Below are 27070 nucleotides of genomic sequence, written 5' to 3'. Positions count from 1 at the left end.
AGAGCGAGTTGATCATAGGGTCGACTGTGAGCTTCCCTTTATCACTCACCAGCATTGCACACTGATGTTGGGGACTTTGATACCGTTCCTTGATGCTCTCATTGCGAGCAACAGAACCCAAGAGGTTCATCTGAGACAGTTGGACGGGGCACGGTGCATCAGGAGAGAGGCTTTCCAGCTGTGGCATATGGGCAAGGCGCGGGTTGGTGGATGCAAGCTTGGGGGTAGTCCAATCTTCTGTAGAGGTAACACTTGCACTGCACTTGAGCCCACACTCAGGGAGAGGCATGACCCCCTTTGGGTGAGACATTCCGAGGTGTCTCAGGAGCATCCACAACAATTTGTGGACCTTACATGCAGGCAGATGTTTAGACTCCAGGCGGTGTTGGGGAGCGCTTTCAGGAGGCAGGATGATAGATCCCACTGCGTGGTATGGCCAGTGCAGGGCAGGTTTGTATGCACCAAATTGGTTCGTGATGTAAGGAGGCCAAATTGGTTCGTGATGTAAGGAGGCCATATATCGATTGCATGCCGGGGCTTGAGATGTGGTACAGGTTGGCGCCAACAGCTGTCAGGACTATGCTGTAGCCATTCTGGCTGTGGGATCCAGGGATTTGGCTTGTTGATTTGACACTTTGTTTCATGATGAGCGGGAGTAGGACAGAGGATGACCCAACCCCCACTTGGTTTGACATGCGAGGGAGCGTTGAGGCCTTTGTCGCATGGCAATATTGGTTTTCCTTGTTGCTGTTAAAAATCAGAGTGAGTGTTGGATGGGTAGGTCGTGATATTGTGGGGATTCTTGGGCTGATGGATTGGGACTCCATAGATATTTTTCCATCAGGTCCCAGGAGAGGGGGATACAACTTGCGCGTGACGGGCAAACCGTCATGATCAGAGTGGCGCAACGACATCATGGTGGCACCCCTTTTGGACTAGCTTGGGATTTTGGCCTAGCAGGGCTTAGCAGTTCAACTACCCGTGGAGGTGAGCGGGTTTCTATAGGGGAAGGTCATCCATATCTTCCATTGGGTTTTAGTGACTTGTTGGTGGTGTGGCGGACTTCACCAGTGTGGCAGGGTGATCAGTAGGAGGAGATCAGGGGAAGCGCAGGTAGGCGAGGATTCCATCCCACAAGGATTGGATTGCGTCTTCAGGGGTCTACTCCTGAAGTGCACGAGAGAGACTATTCGGTAGAGCAATTTCACGAGGAGATGATCAGGATTTTATACTACCATGATGCTCTACTTAGTGGCGGTATGCAGGGGACATCTGGTGCCTATGCTGAGTTGGACAACAAGTGGAGCAAGGGATGCCTCATGCTGATCAGGATGGCTTGGGATCTTGGCAGGACGAGTCAGAGATCAGGGATGGCTGAGTGGTACATTTGGGACCCTGGTATTGTGTGCAGAGACTGTTGGGGTCAGTTGATCGAGAGGGTGCTTGTTCAGGCATTGCTTGAGGACAAACAATTTTTGGTCGGGAGGATTGTAATGTCCCCAATTAAATTAATTTTGCTAAGATGAATTTCTATTTTGCAATTGGGTGTTGGGAAATATTTTGGCATGTAAACTTAAGAAAAGTGGTTGGAGGGTGTCCCCACTTAATTTTTGGAGAGATGGAGTCCACCAACATTAGAGAAAATGAAAGATTAAATTGATGTGGAATATGGGGCCCACAAAGTACACACTTGTAGAAGAAAGAATTTGAATTCCTTGAGGCAAATCGAATTGGTGGAGGGACCCAGAAGGAATGCATGGCCATCAATTATAAAAGGAAGGAATGAGGGAGCAATAGGGGTCTTTTGTCTATTTGAAAATCAAATTTGCCTTAGCTATTCCGCTGAGCGAATATTGTGTTGTTTAGCACAAGAGCTTCCCAAGGAGAGAAGCTCAATCTTTCTTCAGTGGACTTCAAGTGCCACCCTAGGAAGGATTTCCTTCATCACTGAGATTGGAAGAGGCATCAACTATAGGTCACACACATTTCTGGAGTAGAGCACACAGTCTGGGAGCCCCTACTACACATCAAGAGGATTCACTCGTTGTTTGTGGAGCTGGGTTGTTGGGGAATTGACCGAAGAAGCTACAAGAGTGTTCTTTGATCATTTTAATGAGTGTGGATGGCAGCTACAACAAAGAGGAGCAACCTACACACAACTCTCACTTTATCATACACATCACTGCATCATCTCCTCCATGACTGTGCAGTCATTAGAGTGACACTCTTTTGGGGCAGCATCATCCGGGGGAGTTTGGAGCTGGGGTGCTAGGAAATAATTGGGAGGGCAATTTGAGGAGGATTGCTAGAGTTTGGAGAGAAGAGATTGGCATTCCACAGTAACAAAATTCGAATTTGGTGGAGGGCGAAGCTGTGAAGGGTCAAATTTCAAAAGTTGGAACTAAGGGAACCCGTTTCTGGGTATTTCTGGGTTTTGGGCAAGGAGCACTCTTCTATTTCTATAGAATTTTCTGGGCACTCTAGAGTGGGCAAATTAGGGGGCGAAGTCAGGCAATAGTGTAGTTTTGGAGCAACAACACAGTTTTCTAGAGGTGTTGATTATTGCAGTCGTTTGGCTTTCTCGTACTCATCACCTGGTGCTTGTAGCTTGCCTTGTTCAAGACCAGGTGTAATTTCTCCAACTAATATGTACCACAAAAGATATTATTAATAAAATTTGGCCAGTTTGGGGATCTGCAAAAAATTCTGGTTTATGTGTATGTATTTATGAAGATTTGTGTTATTTTTTTGTGCATGTCTTTGTTATCATTGTAAAATTTCTACTAGGAATATTACAGTTTCACTCTTTCAAAGCCTTGGTCAAGAATCAAACATGGAAAAATATCAAAATATTGAGGAACGATAATGGGACCGAATATGAGTCAAATAAATTCACTGACTATTGTAAAGAAGTTGGGATCAAGAGGGAGACCACTACTACATATACTTTTGAGCAAAATGGAGTTGCTAAAATGAAGAATCGAACTATCATAGAAGCCATCCGTGCCATGCTTCATGACGAAGGTCTACCAAAGTCCTTATGGGGAGAAGCTGCTAACACCGCTGTATATGTTCAAAACAGATGCCCACATCAAGCATTCATCCGAACAAGTATTCACCGGTAAGAAACTTGATCTTTCTCATTTTAGAATTTTTAGTTGTCCCATATATTTTCATGTGCCGAAAGAGAAAAGAAACAAGCTAGATGCATTTGGAAGAAAGAAACGTTTGTTGGCTACAATGGAACTTTGAAGGCATATAGAATCTATGTGCTTGGTCAAAGAGAAAAGGAAATAAGTCATGATGTCACTTTCGATGAAGAATCTGCCCTTAGGAAAGTCCGAGTTCTTCCTATCCCTAAAAGGACAATGATGATGATGCAGGGAAGCAGGATGACCCTCCGACTGATGATTCGATGCCCGATGTTGAAGGCCCGATGGATCCCATTGATCCACCTCCTAGTGAGCTCTCTACTTCAAGAAAAAGACCTTTGTGGCTCAAAGATACTCTTGAAGATGCTGAGAAACATATTGCACCGAGGGGGACATTTCGTGAAAGCAAGAAGATGAACAAGTACCAAGGGTACTTAGCTTCCATGAGTACCATTGTATAATCTGAGCCTTGTACGTTCGAGGCAACTGTGAAACACCAAGTTTGGAAGGATGCAATGAACGAGGTGTATGAGTTGATCATGAAGAATGGTGTATGGGATGTGGTTCCTAGACCCAAGGACAAGTCAGTGGTCACTTCAAAATGGCTTTACAAAATCAAAGATGGAGTTGGTGGGAGTGCTGAAAAGTTAAAGGCTAGATTCATTGCTTGAGGCTTCTCTCAAAAGGAAAGACTAGACTACGATGAGATATTTGCTCCGGTTGCCCAATATACCACCATCCATTCAATCATAACCCTTGCTGCCTTGCATGGATGGAGCCTACACCATATGGATGTCAAAACTGCCTTCTTACATGGCTCACTTAAGGAGGAAGTCTATGTAGAACAACCCGAGGGGTTTGAAGTTCAAGATCAAAAGTTACATGTATGCAGGTTGAAGAAAGCCCTCTATGGGTTGAAGCAAGCCCCCAGGGCTTGGTATGAGATGATTGATAACTATCTTATGAAGCTGGGATTTACAAGAAGTGATGTTGACCTGAACCTATTCTTCAAGGTTGAAAAGGACAAGCCTCTCATTTTGGTCCTTTATGTGGATGATCTCTTTCTGATAGGTGATGATCGTCTCATCCATCAATGCAAGAGGGAGTTGGCTTTCGAGTTCGAGATGAAGGACCTAGGACTGATGCACTACTTCACAGGACTAGAGGTCTGGCAAAAGGCAGGTGAGATTTTCCTTTCTCTAGGAAAATACATTGTGAGGCTGCTTGAGAGATGTGGGATGGTGGACTACAAGTACGTATCTATGTTGAAATTTCTAAGTATTACCCATTAGAAATTTTATCTGTATTCTCTGGTTTATTTCGCTTACTTGGTTAATTACTAACAAGTTATTTAACCATATAAACACTGAAATAAACACAAAATAATCTCAACCATCTACATATCAACAGCTGAAAGAAATAGACAAACACACAAGGGACACCGTTATTTTTGGACAATCGTCCCCGGAAAAACCCAACTTGGGAAATCCGGTGCAGTAGTTCTGAGGGTTTTATTATTAGGCAACTTTTCTTGAGTACACTGGGTGCCAAACTGGTTGACCCGATAGAGATAAATAATCTGGCAGTAATACCTCTCTTCAGAAGCAGATACTTTGAAAGTTTGCCCCTCAAAACCCTCTCCAGCACAATTTGAAGCATTGCGTCAGCCCTCCTGGCCTTTGCGTCATCCCTCTGAGGCTCTGCGTCGCCTTTGCGTCACATTTGCAGCCTCTACGTGGATGACGCAAGGCCTTCTAGCCTCTGCGTAGTCACTGCTGGCCTCTGCGTGGCTCTCTCTGGCTCTGCGTCTGCCTCTCTGCCTCTGTGCTGGTCTTCCGACACTATTTCTCCCTCTTTGCCTTGTACTCACTGCCCCTCACTGCAACTCTAATTATTGGTTTGATTTCTCTTAGCAAACCCCGCTCTAGAAAATCAAACTCACTGATCACTTTGGTGTATCTCCAACTGGCCCTCAAGCCTCTTTTTATACTTTTTCTGTTGAGTTTTCAACGACCAAGATTACATCTCTAATCAATGACTAAGATTAGATTTGGCTTGATCCATGTCATTTAGAACCTTCTAACCCAGTTTTATATTAATACCCATTAATATTTTTATTTTCCCCAGTTTAGACTTAGGAACCCATTAAAAATATTAATTATTTTAATATCTCCTTCACCCGGCAGAATTTCCCCAAACCATTTCTGGGTCCTGGAGATTTCATGTGCTTTAGCCTCTCCACCAATTTTCATGGCTAGAGCACATTCGATGCTACCCCAAATAAACAATCTACTCCGATAGAACTCAACTTCGAGAAGCTATGTGGAAGTGCTGTTAGGCTCGAATTAGCGAATCCTTTAGAGTATCGTCAACTTGTGGGGGCCCTGATGTTCTTGGTGAACTCTCGTCTTGACATATGCTTCGCTATGAGCACGTTGAGTCAATTTATGGTCGAGCCTTATCACATTCATTGGATTGCTGCTAAGAATCTCTTGAGATATCTCTGGGGCACAATCCACTATGGACTGAGATAAACTGTCGGGAACCTGAGGCTTCATGGATATTCAGATGCTGATTGGGTTGGCACGTCTAGGAGCTGCTTCTCTTTGGGGTTTGGTTCAGTATCTTGGATGAGCAGGAAGCAGAAATAGGTTGCCTTAAGCACCGCTGAGGCCGAATACATTGCCAAGAGTATGACTTGTTGTGAAGTTGTTTGGTTGAGGAAGCTATTCAGTGAGCTATTTGAGCACGTGCTAGATACCACTGTGATCTTTTACGACAACCGGAGTGGGATTCGCCTATCAGAGAATCTCGTGTTCCACGACCGCTCCAAGCACATTGATATCAGGTACCACTTTATCCGGATATGGTACAACGAGGAGCAATAAGGCTCCAACACATCAGGACGGATGAGAAGGTCGCAGACATTCTCACGAAGCCTTTGGGGAAGGTCAAATTCTTAACCTTTCGAGAGAGATTTGGAGTTGTGGAACGACCCTCCTATGAGGGTCCCGTATGAGTTGGACATTGAGCTTTGGGAGCTCCTGGGGGCTTGGGGTACTTCTTGGAGCTATGAGCGACCATAGGGTGAGTGGTTCACCTTCCCTTAGTGGTGTGCTAGATACAGGGTGAGTGGTTCACCTTCCCCTGTGATACCCCATGATGGTTGACATGTGTGTAGGGTGAGTGGTTCACCTTCCCCTACGATTGCGGACACGTATGTAGGGTGAGTGGTTCACCTTCCCCTACGATTGACATATGCATAGGATGAGTGGTTCACCTTCTCCAATGGCATATGAGCAGGATGAGTGGTTCACCTTCTCCTATGGCATATGAGCAGGATGAGTGGTTCACCTTCTCCTGCCGATGCCCCAGCACACATCCTACCCATGGAGTCTAGGACTCATGGGAAGTATCTGTCATCTAGCCAATGAGTTGGGAAAAGATCGTTAGGGACTATATCACTACTGATGGACGCATCGTGTACTGTCGTACTCCCTATGACTAGGATGCATGGTGTTCAACAACTTGATTTGGGATCAAGGACTGAATTTTGTCAGTGAAGAGTGGTAAGGTCTTATGAATCACTCTCGATCACTTCTTCATTATTACTTCATGGTTCAATAGAGTAGAGCAGTGCAGTGATGACAAAGATGGTACGTGATGACAGGATGGCATGATGATGACAGATGGATTGGCAGGTGGAATTCTCCCTAGTTGAGGAGTGTTAAAATTGGTAACTAGGGCCATATTTTAGGCTTAGGTCAACTCTTATGATGGAGATGATTATTGCATTGGATTCCTCTTTTTGAGAGGTCCAATTTTGATATAAATATCATCTCATTCTGACAAGCAGAAGTGGAATTTTGAATTTATTCTCTCTCATGCACAAATTGTCAAGGTCGGCCTCAGTCAAATGTAGGCTCAAGAAGCCCAATGGATGTGTCTCCTCACCCTCAACGAATTGTATAAATAGGAGTGACCTCTCTCCTCATTTGGACATCACTCATCACATCATTTCATCTCTCTCTCTTCTCTTGATTGGTTTGTACAACTTGGGCAACCTCTCTCTCTTCTTCGCACATGTGGCAGGAGGCCAAAAATTTCAGGGTTAAGTGCAGGCCGAATTTTAGAGAAACATACCAGTGTTGACCAGGGCTCATTTGACCTTCTTTGACTTCGGTTTTCAGGGCAGAATTTCGATTTTCCTAGGCCGAGTTGCTGGGCATAGAAATCAAGATGTTTTGGGTAGTTTGACTAGTGTTGACTTCTGCATTGACTTCAAATTTGATTGCAGAAATTTATAGCAATGTTTCTCTCTCCTTTGACTGGGTTTGACCGAACTGTTTTGGGCTGAATTTGACTCTCCTTGAAGGCCGAATTGGATTGCTATTGACTGAGCTACTTGGAGGACGTTTTGGTGCTGATTTGACCAACGTTGACTTTCTGGTTAGGGTTGTAGTTGATTGTTGTTGACTGCTGATTTTGACAGGGTTGTTTTGACTATGTATTGGGCAAGTGAATTTGATCTATGTACTCTCTCTGCTGAACTATTGAATAATAATAAGAAGATTTGATCAAAGGGTTTTCCCCACATTGGGGTTTTTCCTTGGCATTTGCCAAATCTTGTGTCCTCTTGTCTTGGCTTATCTTCTGCACATGTTCTTATGTTCTATCCAGGGTTGTGGGGGAGCGCCCCCCCCTCACGTCCTCGCTCCGAATTCGCGCTCTAGTTGGGATCTAGTCGGGAGTGCGCTCTTGAAATCGCTCTCGAAGAGGGAGTGATTTTGGCAGCGTGCTCTCTGCAAGAAAGAATGCTCCCTAGTTTTTCGGGAGCGTTTAGGGGAGCGGTCAAGGAGCGAGCGTTCGCTCCTTGACCGCTCCCATATGCTTCAGGAGCGATTTTTAAGAGGAGGGAGTGGTCGGGGAGTGATTACTCTCGACTGCCCCCCTTCTTAAAAAGCGCTCCCGTCTGATGCCGAAAAAAAGGGCCGCACGACCGAGAGAGAGGGATGATGAACGGAGGTGGAGAGGGAGAGGAAAGGGAGGGAAATGGTAGAGGGAAAGGATAAATAGATCCTCTCCCCTCCCATTATTCACTTCATCCATTGGAGAGCAAGAGGAGCAAGAGAGAGTTTGGAGCTTGGAGGAGCTTGAGGAGCTTGCAAGGGGAGATTGGAGCTTGGGATGGAAGGCCAAAGAAGTAGGATCTACACTCTAATGTAACATTTTTTTGTTATGTTCATTGCTAAATAAATAATTTTTATTTTCTTTATTTCCCATTCCCATTCCTCCATTTTTTTGCAAACTCAAAACTTCAAAGTTCAAACATCATGGTTATATGGCTTGGCAATTTCTTCTTCTGGGTTCCTTTTTTGGTTATTATGGTGTTGGAGAGTAGGAGGGAGGTTGATCATGATGAAGTAGTGAATGAAGAAGTGGGTTATAGTGGATTTGATGAAAACCCCAGAGAGGAGTACCTTGGTGAGGAGGAAGAGAGTGAACATGATTCAGCCTAAAAAACTAAACAAGACCCAACCCCATTGTGGAAATATGTTTCTAGGCTTGAAGGAGGGGAAGGGCGTGGAACCATTAAATTTGACTGCCCCCATTGCAACCAAACTTACATAGGTTCATAAACTCGTGCCAGAAGGCACCTCTGTGGGAAAAGGCCATGGGATGAAAATAAGACAATAGGAATCAAAACTTGTGCAAGTGTGTCAACAACAAATAGAGCCAAATACATAAGGGAAGAGGAGGAAGCCCAATACAAATCTAAAAAATCAAAGGGTTTCTTTGAACATAGTTCACAATCACATCAACATGAACAAAGAACTCCTTCAACATCCTCTTGCGACAGTGGATACGGAGGCACATGACCAAACATCTCTTTAAGGTGTAGAAACATATCATATTTCCTTGATGAAGAGTGTAGGAATGATGTGAATTCAAAAATTTACCGGTTTCTCTATGCATGTGGGATACCATTCAATGTTCTTCGCTCACCTTATTGGCATGAAATGGTTTTTGCCATAAATGATGCCCCTAAAGGATACAAGAGCGCTGGGTATGACAAGGCTAGAACCGTTGGAATTGATCATGAGAAAGCAAAAATATCACATTCTTTGAGTAGAATGACAAATTCTTGCACTGAGCATGGGGTGTCCATTGTATCTGATAGATGGACAAATGTAAAAGGCAAGCCATTGATAAGTGTTCTTGCTATGTCTGTTAGTGGTGCCATCTTTCTTTCGGCATATGATTACTCAGGGAAGTTCAAGACCGACATCAACATTGTAGAACCATTACTTGAAACAATTGAACGTATTGGGCCATACAATGTCATCCAAGTCATCACTGATAATGCTGCTAATTGTAAGGCAACAGGAGCAATTATTGAGGATAAATACCCCAACATATTTTGGTCTGGGTGTTTAGTTCACATAATGAACCTTTTGATGCATGATATTATTAAGAACAAAAACCAACAATACAAATGGATTGGTAATTTGTACAAGAGAGGTAAACAAATGATAAAATTTATTACAAATCATAGTAATACTCATGGGATTTTTTGCAGTCACTCAAGATTGGAGCAGTTGAAGATTGCGAAGACTAGATTTGCTAGCTATTACCTCACCTTCAGGTTCTTTTTGAAGGTAAGAGAGTCATTGGCTAGCATGGTATCAAGTCCACATTGGCAGGTATTAAAGGAAAGGGCTACAAATGCAGCTGACAAGCAAGGTTTTGAACAGGTGGAGGAGACCGCTCTTGATGGTTTGATTTGGGCACTTGTGAGGCAAGTATTGAAATTCACCAAGCCCATTTATAACATGATTTGTTTTGTAGATACAAATAAACCAGTGATTGGGGAGGTGTATGAGTAGATGGATACAGTGTTGGAGCAAATAAAATATATTGTTCAGAAAGATGATCCCAACTTGTATACACTGATTCACAATTGTGTGTACATAGTGGAATAAATTTAATGTTCCACTACATGCCTTGGTATATATCCTTATGCCAAAATACTACTCTCCATCTTGGTTGGGTCAACTTGCACCTGGGGGTGGGGTTAGGGTCAAACCCCATACAGATCCAGAGGTATCTATATGATATATGCAAGCATTAGACAAGTTGGTACCTGATAGGGAGGAGTGTGGTAATCTGCATCTTGAATTAGGCAGATATTTTAGTTGCACTGGTTTGTTTGGGTCTTTGCATGCAATGGAAGATAGAGACGGATTTGACGCTCTAACATGGTGGGAAGCATATGGCAGCATAAGACTTTTGCCAAAATTGGCAAAAAAAGTTCTCTCACAGGTTGTAAATACTTCTTCTGCAGAGAGGTGTTGGAGCACCTACAACTTCATACATAATGTGAGAAGAAACAGACTCAATGAAAACTGGGCAAAAAGCTTGGTTTATGTGCACTACAACCTAAGGTTGTCGAGTCATTATTGTGACCGGGCTTATGAAGATCCAACATATAAAATTTGGGACAACCACCCAGAGGACGATAATTTGGAGGATGGCACTATACATCTTGAAGAATTGGAAGCAAAACTTATGAGAGATGAAGATGAAGCAACAACAACCATGCCACCCCCACCATCCAGTAGCAGTGCCAGTGCTCGAGTTCCAAGTATTGTTCCTTTGCTGCCGCCGCCTCCATGTACATCCTCATGTGGAGGGCATGTGCCTTCTGGTTCTGGTCGTGTGACTGTGCGGGAGGAGACTCCTAGAAGACCACCACGACCTGCTAAGAAATTAGACATTTCTCGTGGTGGCAAGAGGAAGCTGTAGATAATAGATTTACTTGTCTTTTCTAGTTTCTAGTAGTTTTAATAACTGTTGACTCTTTCATATTTATTATGATATTTTTTGTAAACAATATATGACAATTTAAGTTTGAAGTTTGAAGTTGAGAATTATAACTCATTGGTAATGACTTACGAATATGATGCTTCGTGAAAGTTGAAAGTTGTTTCATTTCACTTCATGTTAGATATTCTTTGTTGTAATGGTTACACTTAGCTTACAAGTACAACTTTGTTGGTCAATTATGATAAATGTTATATATTGAATTTTGAAAGCTGGAAAGTTTAAGATCGATGAATCATGAGACTCAATATGTTGTATGTTACTAACTTGTGGACGTGATTGATGAAGATTATAACTTCTAGATGATTGTTGTTATATGGTTCAATCTATGTTTTTTATGCTTTTTATATCTAATTCATCATTCTACATGCTTTTGTTGACACATATGCATCAAAATAAAATATATATATATATATATATATATATATATATATATATATGAATCACTCCCAAACCGGGAGCTTCTTAAAATGTCGCTCTCACTCTTGCTTCAGGTCCCGCTCCCCGTTTTCGCTTCTGCTCCCAAGTAACCTTGGTTCTATCTGCATTTACTATCAATGTGATTGCTACTGAATATAATTAGAAATTGTCATTGGGCTGCTAAAGGAACATTGGAATAAATTGTGCGAAAGCATAGAACAAACCATTGTTATCTAAAATTAACACCAATACTTCATGCTCCTCCAAAGTCAGGTCCAAAGTCATCTTCCATGCCTAATGGTCATATTTGTCATTGAGTTTGTCCTCAGTCTTGAAGTAAGATGTAGAGGCCATGGAGACTTGTCCAATAAACTTTGTCCAACATATATCTTAGTGATTGCTTTTCTCTCTTGCTTGGGATTGTCCTCACGTGGGTTCTAATACCATGTTAATTTTAGATAACAATGGTATGTTCTATGCTTGCTACAATTACCCTTTTGTTAGCCCAATGATATTTTCCACTTAATTTCCAATAGAAATCACATAAACCATTAATTCACATTGACAATAATTGTAGATAGAACATAAACAATAAACTGCAGAAGACAAGCCAAGACAAGAGAACACAAGAATTTGGCTCAAGACAGGGAAAAACCCTTGATCGATCCTTCATATTATCAAATACCAAATGTTCAGCAAAGAGAGAATATCCAATAGAGTACAATGATACGAAGTAAAATTCAAAGTTTACTTGCCAAAGAGATGATCCAATACCACTTCCCTTTGTCAAATCAATAGCCCAGTCCAAATTTACAATTATGCTCTCAGTCAACAGCAGTCAAACAACCCTAACCAGAGAGTCAACAACGGTCAATGCAGTAGTAAAAATGTCCTCCTTGAGCTCGGTCAAGGTCAAAGCAATTCAGCCTTCCTTGGAGGTCCGCCAGCAACAAAAACAATCATCAAAGGGGTGGTCAAACTCGGTCAACCAGACCTGTGTGCAACACAGGTCAACCTGCCCAGAAATCCTTGATATCTATGCCAATAAATGGGGCCTGCTGAAACAGAGAGAAACCCACCAAAAGTACAGTCAAATGAGGTCAAACAGAGCTCGGTCAATGCTAGTCAAATCTGGCTGCAACTTGGTCAACGCGGAGAACAGAGATACCCAGTCAAACCTTCACATGTGTGGAGAAAATAGGCTGCCCTGCAATCTGTACGAACCAATCAATGTAGGAGAGAGAAGGAATGTTGTGTTGTGAATGTGCCAAATGAGGTTGGAGGTCTCTTCTATTTGTATGTGCTGGTCTAATTAACCCCAAACCGACTTTGATCAATTGCACATGTGTGGGCTTGACTTCAAAAACATATTTCTCGTTCTCCAAATTTAGTGATCCTTAGGTCAATGTTGGTCCTCTCAGAAAGAGGAATTCAATCCAATAATCTTCTTTAAATGAGCTGACCAAAGTGGAATTTTGCCCTAGTTGCACATTTTTAACACTTGTCCAACACTTTGTATGTATCTTCTTGATACTAGAGAAGAGTGAGGTGAAGGCTTTGTGCCTAGATCTACCCTTCCACATGGCCATTTGTCCCTTAATGAATTACTATAGCATCTTTGTGATAACCAAATTTTACTTGCAAGTTAGTTCTATAAAGCACATTTTAAATGAAAAAATTGAGAATAAAAAGCATAGGAAAATCAACCCAATACAAGAGTATCTTTGCAAATTCTTTCTTTATTGAATGGGATAAAGTGATGTCACAATCAACGATCTCAAAAGGGAGGAGGAGCTAGTAATTTATAACTTTTTTGGTTAACAAGTAGTTTCTTCCTTCCATTTAAAAAATATTTCTTGGCATGTCATCAACAAGTTGGAGACTAAGTCAACCTCATGATTCTTTTTCCCACTAAAACGGGTTCAAAACTTCAATTTGCCTCACAAGTCCCGAGATTGTCTAATGTTCCACTTGCTCATGGCTTGGAAGACTAAAACATGAAGAATAGTGGCCTTCAGTATCCTAATGTTCTCTTTGAAGGCCTCAACGTTCCAATTGACAACTCAAGTTGGCCCTTGGAATTCGACTTGATCCTCTTGGAACTCGAACTAGGTTGAAAAGATGCTTCCTTTGACTTGCAACAATGATAAATTTGTCTACATACTAATCCATTCAGTTCAAGATGTCTTCAACATTTACTTTGAGTCTTTGACCCTCCGATAGCACTCTTATCCACTTAATAGCAAGCTGACTTGATTTTCTCATCGATAGTAACTTGACCTTGCCATATTTTTCTTTATCTCCAATGCCTTGTTGACTATGCCAAGCATTCCACTTGTTTTATGTACTATATACTTTATTGTAGGCTATCATAAGCCTTGTTGGCTCCTAGTGTCCATTGCGTTGCCAAGTCATCATGTTCAATGCCACCTCTCCACTCCCAAACAATAGATCTCTAACATACTTGAAGTACCCGAGAAACTGAAACATGGGTTTTGTTCCTCTCTTCCTCTAGACCATTTTTTATGTAATGCACATCAAATGTTGCCCAATGCTCCCCTTGCTCTGCCGCATGGAAACTTGTTGACTAGCTTCGACCAACCATAACTTGAGCATGGCTCCCTTGATTGGAAAAATTCCATGTGGCATGTCATCCTCTCATCAAATTGAGAAATCAGACTATTGAAGTTTCTAAGTTTACTTAGTTTAGAAACCCTTCATGCACTTTTTCTGATTTATAACTACTTACTTGTTATTTTTCTTTAACAAGTTATTTACAAAGTAAATACAGAAAATAAACACTAGTGCATGCTCAGCATATTACATATCAACAACTAAAAGAAACAAGAACAAACACACCACATGGCACCATTATTTTTGGACCAATGTCCCCGGAAAACCCAATGCGGGAAAATCGGTGCAACTATCTGAGGGTTTTCTTATTAAGCAATATCAAAGTACAATCTGGGTGCCGAAATTGGTCTACCCAATAGAGAATTTCCTTAGCAGCTATACCTCCAGGTTTGAGAGAAATTCCTGGCTGAAACCCCGGAAAATCCTTACGGCAGCTTCTCAGCACAAAACTGCTCTGCAACCCCAGCGTCTGCCCAATCTGGACTGCGTCAGCCTCTCTTTGTCTCACGCTGGCCCTGCGTCAGTCTTTCTTGGCCTGTGTCAACCCCCAGGAGGCTCTGCGTTAGCTTTCTGGGCCTTTGCGTCAGACACGCTGACCTCTCTGGTGCTCTGTGCAGAACTTTGCTGCCTCTGTGTGAGCCCTTGCTAGCTTTGCGTCACTCTCCTTGGCTGCTGCGCTGCTCTTCCGACACAATCTTTGCCTTCTCTATTTCTCTGTACTCAATGCCCCTCAACTGCTCTCCCGATCACTAATTCTATCTCTCTTAGCAAACTCCACTCTAGAGAATAGAATGACTTATCACTTTGGTGTGTCTTCTCCAAGTGACCCTCAAGCCTCCTCTTATACTTTTCCTGTTGACATCTCAATGGCCGAGATTAAGTCCCTAATCAACAGCTAAGATTAGATATGGCTTGATCCATGTTTTTTGGACCACTCTAACACAGATTTATATTAATACACATTAATATTTTATTTTCCCTAAGTTTAGACTTAGGGACTCCAAAAAATATTAATTATTTTAATATCTCCTGATCTGTTTAGAATCTGCCCAAACCCTTTCTGGTTATTGGAGATCTCATGTGCCCCACCTTCTCCACCAAATTTCGTGGCTAGAGCACATCCGATGCTACCCCAAATCAACACTCCCTCTTAGCGAGGACTGTGCTCTAGCAATACTCCTCACTGAGTATTACTCTGATCATCCGGCATCGGTACTTGTGCTGATGCTAGGCCTTCCTGCCCAACATCCTCTGCATTGCTACCTCCTGTACTGCTGCCCATGATTCTGCCACTGCCACTCCTGCATCTATACGACAACTCCCTCTGCATCCGTGCTGTCGTTGGTCCTTTCTCCCAACACTGCATCCGCATTGCACCTCCTCTCATCATGCTGCATCGTGCTACCCATTGTTGCACTGCAACTTAGTTACCGAGAAGTAAGTGATCTCCCAACTGACCTCCCTGTTGGGCTAGAGACACCCACTGATGCTGAAGCTCCCTCTGCCCTTGACAAATGCTCCCTCTCTCTGATCTCTGCGCTACTGCAACAACCCCCTGCATCTCGCACCGTTGCACACCTCTCTGTGCCTTCCTGCACTGGTGCAACACTCCGGTGCCTCTCGCATTGCTGCAGCCTGCTAGCTCTGCGTTGTCTTGGGACTCCTGCACTGTAGCTCTCTCTGCTGCTTCATCCGCATCTGTCTCTACCCACATTAGCCAGTCCTGCTACTCCTCGTTGGGGCTCTTGTAGCAAGGTCTAATCCAAGAGGCTGGGTACCTCGAGGATCTTGCCCCTCATCGCCTGTAGTCCGTCTGACTACAGCTCGATGTCTCTCCACTTCCACTCAAGTGGTGCGTGTGCACTCATGGCACAATCATCATCTGTCAAAACTTCCTTCTCTGCCCGTGTTGGCGCTGCCTTAGTCTAGGAAGACTCTCCCTTACTCTTCTTCCTTGGGCACTGGGTCGCATAATGACCCATCTCCCCACAGTGGAAGCACTTGATATTGGAGAGATCTTTCTTCTTTCGCTTCTCTTGCTTTCCCTCAGATGCTAGGGCCACATCCTCCTCCTCCTGTTTGACCTTGATCCCTTTGCTACTGCTACCTGTCTTCGACTGCCGTCTGATCTCTTCCTGGCGAAGAGCTGCCCACATCTCGTCCCAAGGTAGGAGAGTCCCTCTGCCCATGATACTTTGGACAAACACTTCCCAATATTCTGAGACAACATTCAGGGCTGTCCTCACCATAAGCTCCTGATTCGGTGTCGCTCCTATAACAGTGAACTGGTCTTGGATCTCATTCAGTCCTCCGAGGAAGGTGTCAATCGATTGACCCTTCTTCCTCTGATAAGACCTCATCTGGTTCTCGAGCAGCATTCTTCTCTGCAGAGAAGTATGCTGGTACAGGTTCTTGAGAGCCTCCCACATCTTAACTGCCGTTTCCTTCTTGGCTATATGTGGTACCACATGATCCTTGACCTCGTTAAGGATAATGCACTTGGCCCTTGCCATCGCCTCTTCGTAGCTTTCATTTTCATTGGGGTCAACTGGGACAACTATAACCTTCAAGGCGAAGTTCTTGACACGATTCCTGTCAAGCATTGATAAGATTCCGACCTTCCAGACTGTGAAATTCATACAATGTCCAGTCTATCATGGTCTCTTACCCCGTGTAGTGCCATGACGCTCCTCTACTTTCCTCTTGGAAGTTCTCTGTTCGACTCCTCTGAGTCTCTACTTCCCGTTTGGAAGTTCTCTTTTGGATTCCCTCTGAGTCCTGATTTCCCTCCTGGAAATCCTTCTTTCGCTTGTCGAGATGCCCCCTACTCTGATCATCTTGTGCAACTGCACTGCTGATCTAGGTTCCTCGGCTAGAAACCCTTGGTAACAACTCCTTTGGCCTTACTCTGTCAGGTACTGTTATGACTACAATACCTCACCAACTCCACTCTGCAATATTTCTGCAGCCTTCTAGACTCCAACAACTCCTTCTCTGTGAATTGTGTTAGCCCCTCTCTGCCTAACGCTGGCTTTGCGTCATCTCAGATGGGTCTGCGTCAGCCTTGGGATGCCCTGCGTCAGTCCTCTGGCCCTTTGCGTCAGCAAAGCTGGCCTCTTTGAGGCTCTGCACAACTCCCAGCTTCTTCTGCGTGGCTTTGGCTGGCTCTGCATCACACTTGCTGGCTTTTGCGCTGCTAGAAATAGCTTCTGTCACCTCGGGACAACTGTTTTCTGCTGCTATTGCTCCGCTCGGCTGATGTCTTTTAGCTCTGATACCATGTTGAAGTTTCTAAGTTTATTTAGTTTGGAAACCCCTCATGCATTTTTTCGAATTTAATCTTACCTACTTGTTATTTTTCTTTAACAAGTTATTTACAAAGTAAATACTGAAAATGGACACCAGTGCATGCTCAACATATTACAGATCAACAACTAAAAGAAACAAGAACAAACACACCACATGACACCATTTTTTGGACCAATGTCCCCGGAAAAACCCAATGCGAGAAAACCGATGTAGTGATCTAAGGGTTTTCTTATATGGGCAATATCAAAGTACAATCTGGGTGTCGAAACTGGCCTACCCAATAGAAAATTTCCTTAGCAGCTATACCTCACAGTTTGAGAGAAATCTCCTGGCTGAAACCCCAGAAAATCCTTCCGGTAACTCCTCAGCACAAAACTGCTCTGCAACCCCTGCGTCTGCCCAATTTGGACTGTGTTAGCCCCTCTCTGTCTCACGCTGGCCCTGCGTCAGCCCCAGGAGGCCTTGCATCAATGTTCTGGGCCTTTGCGTCAGAGACGCTGGCCTCTCTGGTGCTCTGCGCAGCACTTGGCTGCCTCTGCATGGTCCTGCGTGAGCCCTTGCTAGCTTTGCGTCACTCTCCTTCGCTGTTGCGCTGCTCTCCCAACACAATCTCTGTCTTCTTTGTTTCTCTGTACTCAATGCCCCTCAGTTGCTCTCCCAATCACTGATTCTATCTCTTTTAGCAAACCCCGCTCTAGAGAATAGAATGATTGATCACTCTGGTGTGTCTTTTCCAAGTGACCCTCAAGCCTTTATACTTTTTCTGTTGACATCTCAACGACCGAGATTAAGTCCCTAATCAATGGCTAAGATTAGATTAGGCTTGATCCATGTCTTTTGGACCATTCTAACACAGATTCATATTAATACACATTAATATTTTATTTTCCCTAAGCTTAGACTTAGGGACTCCAAAAAATATTAATTATTTTAATATCCTCTGATCTGTTTAGAATCTGCCCAAACCCTTTCTGAGTATTGGAGATCTCATGTGCCTCAACCTCTCCACTAAATTTCGTGGCTAGAGCACATTCGATGCTACCCCAAATCAACACGGACCAAGTTGACTTTCAGGACCACTTTGCGTCGAGAAACGTGAACTTCCTTGGGGAGTGTGAAAAGTTGATCATTGTGAGACTGGCATGTTGAGAAACATTCGAGGGAGACTGCCCCAAAGCCAAGTCCACCTTATAGATTTAATGGGCCGATAACCATGTGGGAAGACTTACGTGCACTCGACATGGGCTGGATTGGCTTCTATATTGGTGATCACGCTTATAAAAGCAGACTCCTTTAAAACCATGTTTCCTCAAGTAATCCCTTCCAAGGTCCAATCCTATCCAGGACAAAAGGAGCCAGAGATGAACTCAAGGGAATCGGCCATGGTCTGACTCAACAGAAGGTCTTGGACAGCTAATAGAAGGTCTCACATGGTTGTTGGAAGGATTCAACCCGCGACCTTGGGCTTACAATGGTGTGAAAAATGCTGTAATAGATGTGTGTACCCCTGCTATTATAAGTGGTAACAGGTAACAAATTGACTCTTAGTATGTTGTCCTTCAAATAATTTTTCTCTTTTTCAACGTCCTGCCTCCCCTTTTTGTCTATTTCAACTTTCAGTGCTTTGTTATTCTATTCAAAGGTTTTTGTCACGGAGGGGTGAGATTTGGAGCAAAGGAAGGTTGAAATACAATAACTGACATAAATAATGAGAACTTCAGAGTTTACACAGGGCCTGATTGTGCACTGTCTAGATATTAGGATAAAAGTTTTTTTTTTTTTTTTTTTGAATGTACAGTGTGAATCAGGATTAAAGTTCCAAGCGGTAAGTAGTGATACAACAATGTTAGTAAGGTTGATTACAGGAGTTCAAAACACAATCAAATTTTTTCTAATGCTCAATTTTCCATGAGTTGAACTTATCTCACTCCAATATAGACATTCAAAATATGTAATGTGCTTTGCTTTGTTCTCATGGCATAAGTGGTTACAAAACCATGCAGTTACGGCAGATTTACAGGATTTCTGAATTCTCTGACAAATATAGCTAAGATTTGATTGCTGATGAGCTTATCCTAAAACAGACAGTCCATATATTTTAATTGCTATCTGGACATAAGATGAATAGTGAGCATATTTTATTTTAGTAATATTTCTAGATTTTAAATTTTCATGACACAGTTTAAAATACAGAAATTCGACTAGAACCATGAGAAGCTGTAAAAATTTCATGCTCATTTTATTTTGTCTTATTTTTATTGGGGACATAATTCCCTCTATCCGGGACTAGTCACTATGATCATCAATGTTTGGATCATAAATATTGTCTTTACGCAACAGTACTTGTTACGTAGTATACATCTACAGACAATATTCAACATGTACTGCAAATTGTATTGTCAAATGAATCGAGAAAATCATTTATTAATCTGTTTTCTCTAGAATTTCATGTCGAGGCTGATCCTCAGGTGCATCGCCTTTTCTCCAAAATTTGAAAACTTAATGAGGGTTATTTCTTGTATTGTTTATTTTTAATTGGCTCTCTCTCTAAAGCACCGCTATTCAAAATGTGAATTTGCAGAGTGAACTGTTGTCGAATGCAAATGGGATCAATTTTAACTGGTGTTGGTGATCAGGTATCATGGTCACTTATATGCATGGTATCGGCCTTCTATTTTTAGCATGATACGTGTGATTAGTATATTGCAGTGAATGATATTTAGGTTAAAAGCTATTTTCACAAAGTCACCATCTTAGATGGTGTTCAACATTGTTAAAAGAGAAGTTGTCAATTCAAATCTCAGTAATTAGGACGATAGCTTTCAACTATAGTAATAAATTCTCTTGAATTTCGAGAAAAAATCTGTCATTTTGTACCTCTGGTTGGTCCCTCATTATTACAGCGTATAGGTTATAATAATCTTAGTCAATGCATGTAATTCAAGGAGGCAGGCCAATATTTGTTGCCTGTAAATATGAATATTATTAAGGTTTTTGAGACTGTAGTAGTTACTAGTGCCTAATCTCAATTTTTTTTCTTTGTTGATTCTCTTAATGAGATCACTTCAGATTTAGCATTTTTTTCTGTATATGCATGTCTCTTTTTGTGTACATTTTACACCTCTTCAGAAAACTGTATTTTTGTGTACTTAGTGATTCTTGTATGGTTTTTAGCATAATTTATGACTATGCTTTCAAAAGTTGGAGGATGCTTTACCCCGAAACCCATTTTTTTTGGTGGCATAGCTGGTAACGGTGGGTCATCATATTAGTGTTGCGAAAATCACGATTTTTTGACTTAGCTGATATTATCACCTGATTTTACAAAGTTTGTTTGTTTGTTTGTTTTGTTTTGTTTTGTTTTTTTTTTTTTTTTTTCGAAAAAATCGCTGAAAGACTCTTGATTTTCTCCAAAAATCGCATTTCGAACAGAAAAAATCGCGACCCTCCGGGACAACGCATTTTATAAGCAAATTGATGAGTTTATTTCTCATTTTTAGCAGACAGCAGACTTGTTTGAGAGCTGAGGAGGAGAGGAAGGCATCTACTAGGGCAGAGGAGGAGAAAAATGGGAGATTTTAGCATCCCAAGCAAGAAAATTTCGTGTTTGGACTAAATTTCTTTGGCAAACCGTGGTTTCCAGGTATGGGCACCAAATTTGGCCATGTTGTTTTGGTTTTTTTCTTGTTTTTGCTTGGGTTTCTATAACCCATTGATTATCAATAATTTTTGAGTGGATTTGATGGTGTTTTTTTTTTCATTTTTGTTGCATAGAGTGGAGAGGGTTGATTTTGGTCAAAAATGCAAAAACTTGATTGTTAGATTTATTAGTTTAATTTTTTCTTGTGCTCTATTTTTTGCATAATTTTTTATTGGGTTTGAATGTGCATTTTTTTCTATTATTGTTGGATTGAGTTGAAGTTTTTTTGTTTGTTTGTCAAAAGTTCAATGTGTTGTGTCATGTATGTAATTTTTTTTATTTTTTTAACTTGCAATTCTTATTGTGCCATAGGTTCAACTTCAAACTTTATCTTACATTAAAACTCAAGAGTTCAACCAAGTTACAAACATGCCAAGGAAATTGGACTTTTTGTGGGAATTTGGTGAACCTGATGGAGGGTTTGATAGAATAAACTTGTCTTGCAAGTTGTGTGGGCAACATATGTCAGGAAGGGTTTATAGATTGGAGTATCACCTTGTACAAATCCTTGGACATGATGTAGGGCCTTACACCAATACAAATGCGGAAATCATGTGAAGAACCATGAGATCATTGGAAGAATTAGAGCAAGACAAAGTGACCAAAGCAGATCTGAAGAAGCAACTAGCAGGGAGTGTGTTAGGATGTGAATATGGAAGTGGCACTGGTTCTACTTTAGCATATGTTAATTTATGGTATGTTCTATGCTTAGAGCAGTTTACTTCTTTTTATTATTATTATCTATAGATTAGCAATCACCTGTACTGTAAGTAAAGTGCAGATAGAACATTAAATGATCGACAGAAATCAAGCCAAGACAAGAGACACAAGATGTGGTGGCTATCCAAGGACAAACCCCAATATGGGGAAACCCTTTGATCAAATCTTCCTTTATCTTCAATAATTCAGCAGAGAGAAATAGTACATAAATCTGATTTACATCAGCAGCAACAAACCCTAGATCAGCTACATCAGCAACATCAATTAATATCTTTTGGATCATCTAGATCAGCGGCATCAGCGACATCAGTCAATATCTGTCAGATCATCTAGATCAGCGGCATCAGTATCATCGGCATCATCGGCATCAACGACATCAGTGGCATCATTGACATCACTGGCATTAGCATCAGCGGCATCATTGGCATCATCGGCATCATTGGCATCACCGGCATCAGTATTATCGGCATCACCGGCATCAGCATCATCGACATCAATGACATCACCAGCATCAGTATTATTAGCATCAACATCATCAGCATCAACAACATCAGAACTAAACTAGGGCAGACAATATCTTGCAAATTGACCGTCGGATCGGCTTGATTCCTTCACCAAAAAATGCGGCCTTCTGAGGAGAGTCAGATCCACCTACAGCGCAGTTCAGAGAGGGAGAAAGATGTTCAACACTAGTCAAACTTCTGATTTACAGTTGCAGCCCTAAATCTGCGTCCTTCCTTCCACACATGTGAGAGAACAGTCTCTTTTTGCGTAGTAGGAGAAGAACCTCTTTTTTGCGCAGGAGAGAGAGAGAGATGTGATGAGTTGAGTGAGTCCAAATGAGGAAAAGACCTCTTGTATTTATACACAACTGTTGATGATTGTATAGATGCAACTGTTGGGCTTCGGAGCTTACATGAGTTGCTGGTAGGCTTGATAATTATTCCATAATCAAAATAAAATCATATCTCCATAAATACTTATCGGAATCGGATGATCTTTAGATCAATCCTACACCTCTCGACGAGAGGAATCTAATAAAAATATTATCTGCCATGAATAAGATGACCCACATGGAGTTTGACCCTAGTTGCCAATTTTAACACTCTCTCTCAACTAGGGAGAACTCCATCTGCAATCTGTCTGTCGGTTGCTCCTATTCATCCATCAAATGTACCACCCTGTACAGTTTGACCCCTGCCCTGCTCTGCTCTATTCTGCCTGCTCTGTTTAGTCTTGTTCTGCCCTGTACTGATCTGCACTGCTCTGCTTTGTTCAAATTATGAAGAAGAAGAAATGATTGAGGATGTATCATATTGACTCAAAATCAGTCTCAGAGTATGTACCACTGGTCCCAAACCAATCTCAACCGACCCGAAGTCAGCGTCATAGTGGGTACAACTCCTATCACTGGTCCCAGACCAATATCGTCCTCTACTGACTCAAAGTCAGTCTCAGAGTGCGTTCCACTGGTCCCAGACCAGTCTCAACCGACCCGAAGTCAGCGTCATAGTATGTACCACTCCTACCACTAGTCCTAGACTAGTTCTTCATTGACCCGAAATCAATCTCAGAGTATGTACCACTGGTCCCAGACCAGTCTCAACCAACCTGAAGTCAGCATCATAGTGGGTACAACTCCTATCACTAGTCCCAGACCAGTATCATTGATCCCAGATCAATGAAGGTCATCCTAGCATAGGGAGTACGATAGATACAACGATGCGTCCATCGGTACTATTATGGTCCCTATTCTCATTTCTCTACTCATTGATCAGATGAGAGGTACTTCCCATGAGTCCCAAACTGCATGTGTAGGATGCCTCGATAGGGGAACTTAATCAATCCTGTCCTCACAGGAGAACTAATCATCCTGCTACACAATCGCCATGAAGAACACATCATCCAGGTCTCATAGGAGAACTAATCATCCTGCTACACAATCGCCATGGAGAACACGTCATCTAGGCCTCACAGGAGAACTAATCATCTTGCTACACAATCGTCATGGAGAACACATCATTCAGACCTCACAGGGGAACTAATCACCCTACTACATAAGAGAGCGAATCATCTTGTCCACATGAGAGCGAATCACCCTATCCACAGGAGAGCGAATCACCCTATCTCACAAGAGAGCGAATCATCTTGTCCATAGGAGAGCGAGTCATCCTATCCACAAGAGAGCGAATCATCATGTCTCACAAGAGAGCGAATCATCCTATCCACAAGAGAGCAAATCATCTTGTCCTAGTGCGCACCACCAGGGGAGGGTGAGTCACCCTGTGGTTGTATGTTGCTCCAGTAAGAACCGCAAGCCCCCAGAGCTCCCAGAGCTTAATGCCGTGTTGTGAAAATTGCGATTAAATCGCGATTTAATGAAAAAATCGCGATTTTTTCCTTCTGCCGATCAAATCGCGATAAATATACAAAAAAATCACCGGTATTTTTTTTGCTGATTTTTACTGAAAAAATCGCGATAAAAACGAAAAAATCGCGATTTTTAAGAAAAAATCTCCGGGGGTCGCGACAGCATAGTTTTATAACGTTTTTTTGGGTTTTTTCATGCAATTTTTTTTGAAAGAAACAAATAATTTTTGAGTGGGGCAGCTTAATGATCAAGTCTAGGCCCTAGTATGGATATGCTATTCATGGTAATCTTAAATTCTTAAAGTAAAAGTGACATTCTCCTTAATCTTCATTTTCATCATTTTACTTAAATTTTTAACATTACCATGAAATGACTCGGGATGTTTGAGAGTGGTTCCAGCTTCATTGGATTTCATATGGAGAAAGTAGAATTTTAGATTTCATTTAAAATCCAGTAGACTTATCAGTTTTTAAGGATTTCAGGATTGTGAGATTGTAATGTTTCCAGGTGAAACCACCTACCCGGGCTACCCCTGCCACCAGTAGAGGACGTGGTCTACCTCCTATAGCTCCTAGTTCTAGTTCTTCAGCTTCTAGAGCACATCAGACTCCACTGCCATCTCCACCAACATCTACATCTAGAGGGAAAGGGAAAGCTATGACATTTTCTCGCAAGAGGGGCAGAGGAAATCAATAGGTTTAGACTTTCATTTTATTGTATATGACATTATGACATGATGAGATACATTATCGTATTTTTTGTTGATATTTTGAGGCTGAGTTGGGACTCAGGAGTCAGGACTTACTATTCAGGACATGATTCAATGTTATGTGTGATTTTAGCGCTAGAAATGATATTAAACATCTTATATATTAGTTTTTTTATCATATTTATGTGTCAATGTATTTATTTTATGTTGTAGATGGTTTAAATATTAAAAAAATTGAAAAAAAATGAAAAAGAATGAATATTTTTGTACCAAACGATTTTTTCCTGATTTTTTAAGATTTTTTCCCGATAAATCCAATTTTTTCCGATTTGTTCCCCGCGCTAATTTAATCCCGATCACGATTTTCACAACATTGGCTCAATGTATACAACATGCAAGACCCTTTTACAAGGGTCTCTCGATGACTTCAAGTCGTTCGGGAAAATCATAGATTTGATCTTTCCCTGGGGCTTTGTCAAAATGTCAGCGACCTGTACATCATCTTAATGTGATGGAGCCTTCTTGCTCATCGACTTACCATATCCCAGATAAGGCAGCATCTGATGTTTATCTGCTAGAGCAATCATTGAATACGGGATTCCTCTATAATCGAATCCCACCTCTGGTTGTCACAGAGAATCATAGTGGTATTCATCATGTGTACAAATAGCTCACTGAAGAGCTTTTGCAACCAGACTGCCTCACAGGAGGCCATGCTAGTAGTAATGTATTTTGCCTTCACGGTGCTCAGAGCCACCGACTTCTGCTTCCTGCTCATCCAGGATATCGAGGCAGATTCCAAAGAGAACCAACACTGAGAAGTGCTCTCCACACTGCCTGCTCACTCAACATTCGAATAATCATGCAGTTTCATATTTCCGGCAGTGTATCTCAATCCATGAGAGATTGTGCCCCAAAGACATCTCAGAAGATTCTTGGCATCAATCCAGTGAGACTCAATCAAATATGAGCTCATCATGCTCAATGCAAAACATATGTCCAGATGGAGGTTCACTAAGAACATCAACGCGAATGAGTTTATGAAACTCAGAGGCATCTCTCAAATCTGGTCTGACATTACTACCATATAACTTGTGAAAGTTAAGATTCTCGAGGTAGTCACAGGCTTGCAGTCCACCATACCGAATCTTTCTAATATCTTCACCACATATTTTCCTTGAGATAGGAAAATTTCCCTTTATTTCTGCCAGACTTCAAGTCCTAGGAAATAGTGCATCAGTCCTAGGTCCTTCATTTCAAATTCAGAAGCCAACTCCCTCTTACATTTGTGAATGAGAGGGTCTGCACCTATTAGAAAGAGGTCGTCCACAAACAACACTAGTATGAGAGGTTTGTCATCTTCAACCTTAAAGTAAATGTTTGGATCGGCTTCACTCCTAGTGAATCCCAGCTTCATCAAGTAGCTATCGATCCTCTCATACCATGCTCGAGGTGCTTGCTTCAGCCCATAGAGAGCCTTCTTCAACCTGCATACATGAGATTTTCGATCGTAAATCTCAAATCCTTTGGGTTGCTCCACGTAGACCTCTTCTTTGATCGAACCATGCAAGAATGCGATCTTGACATCCATCTGATGTAGGTTCCATCCTTGTGAAGCCACAAGGGCTATGATCGAGCAGATGGTGGCATATCTGGCAACAGGTGCAAGTGTCTCGTCATACTCTTTTTCTTTTGGTTCCCTGGTGTCAACTTTTTGAGAGCTCCTCAAAGTCGGAAGATTGTCCACCTTGCTGAGAGCCATGTCTTCGTCAAAGGTGACATCATGACTAATCACGTCTTCCCTTTGACTGGCTACATAGATTCTATAGCCTTTTGTATTTTCACCATAGCCCACGAAGATTCCTTTCTTTCCAGATGCACCCAATTTATTTCTTTTCTCTTTCGGCACATGAAAATATACAGGGCTTCCAAAAATTCTAAAATGAGATACGTCAGGTTTCTTACCAGTGAACATTTCTTCAAGAGTCTTGGAACCCAATGCTTGATGAGGGCATCGGTTTTGTACATATACGGCTGTGTTTGCAGCTTTGGCCCATAGAAAGTTCGGATGTCTTTGATCATGGAGCATGGCACGGACAACTTCCATAATCGTACGGTTCTTCCTTTCCGCCACACCATTCTGTTTAGGAGTATATGGTGTAGTAGTCTCC

The 27070-nt window shown here is 42.0% G+C and overlaps 1 protein-coding gene across 1 annotated transcript in view; it reads left to right on the top strand.

The window, feature by feature from the left end:
* The window catches only part of LOC149236052 (F-box/WD-40 repeat-containing protein At3g52030-like), a 344460-nt gene that overhangs the window by 91609 nt on the left and 225781 nt on the right, over nucleotides 1–27070 (top strand). Inside the window, 1 exon segment of the mRNA XM_089372304.1 lies at nucleotides 19981–20035. Coding sequence (XP_089228430.1) covers nucleotides 19981–20035 — 55 coding nt within the window.

The sequence above is a fragment of the Pinus tabuliformis genome, chromosome 8 (genome assembly GCF_031772625.1).
Source record: "Pinus tabuliformis cultivar Carrire ecotype Pingquan chromosome 8, CPIR1, whole genome shotgun sequence".
In the NCBI taxonomy this organism is placed as follows: Eukaryota; Viridiplantae; Streptophyta; class Pinopsida; order Pinales; family Pinaceae; genus Pinus; species Pinus tabuliformis.
This window is presented reverse-complemented; position numbering and strand designations above follow the sequence as displayed.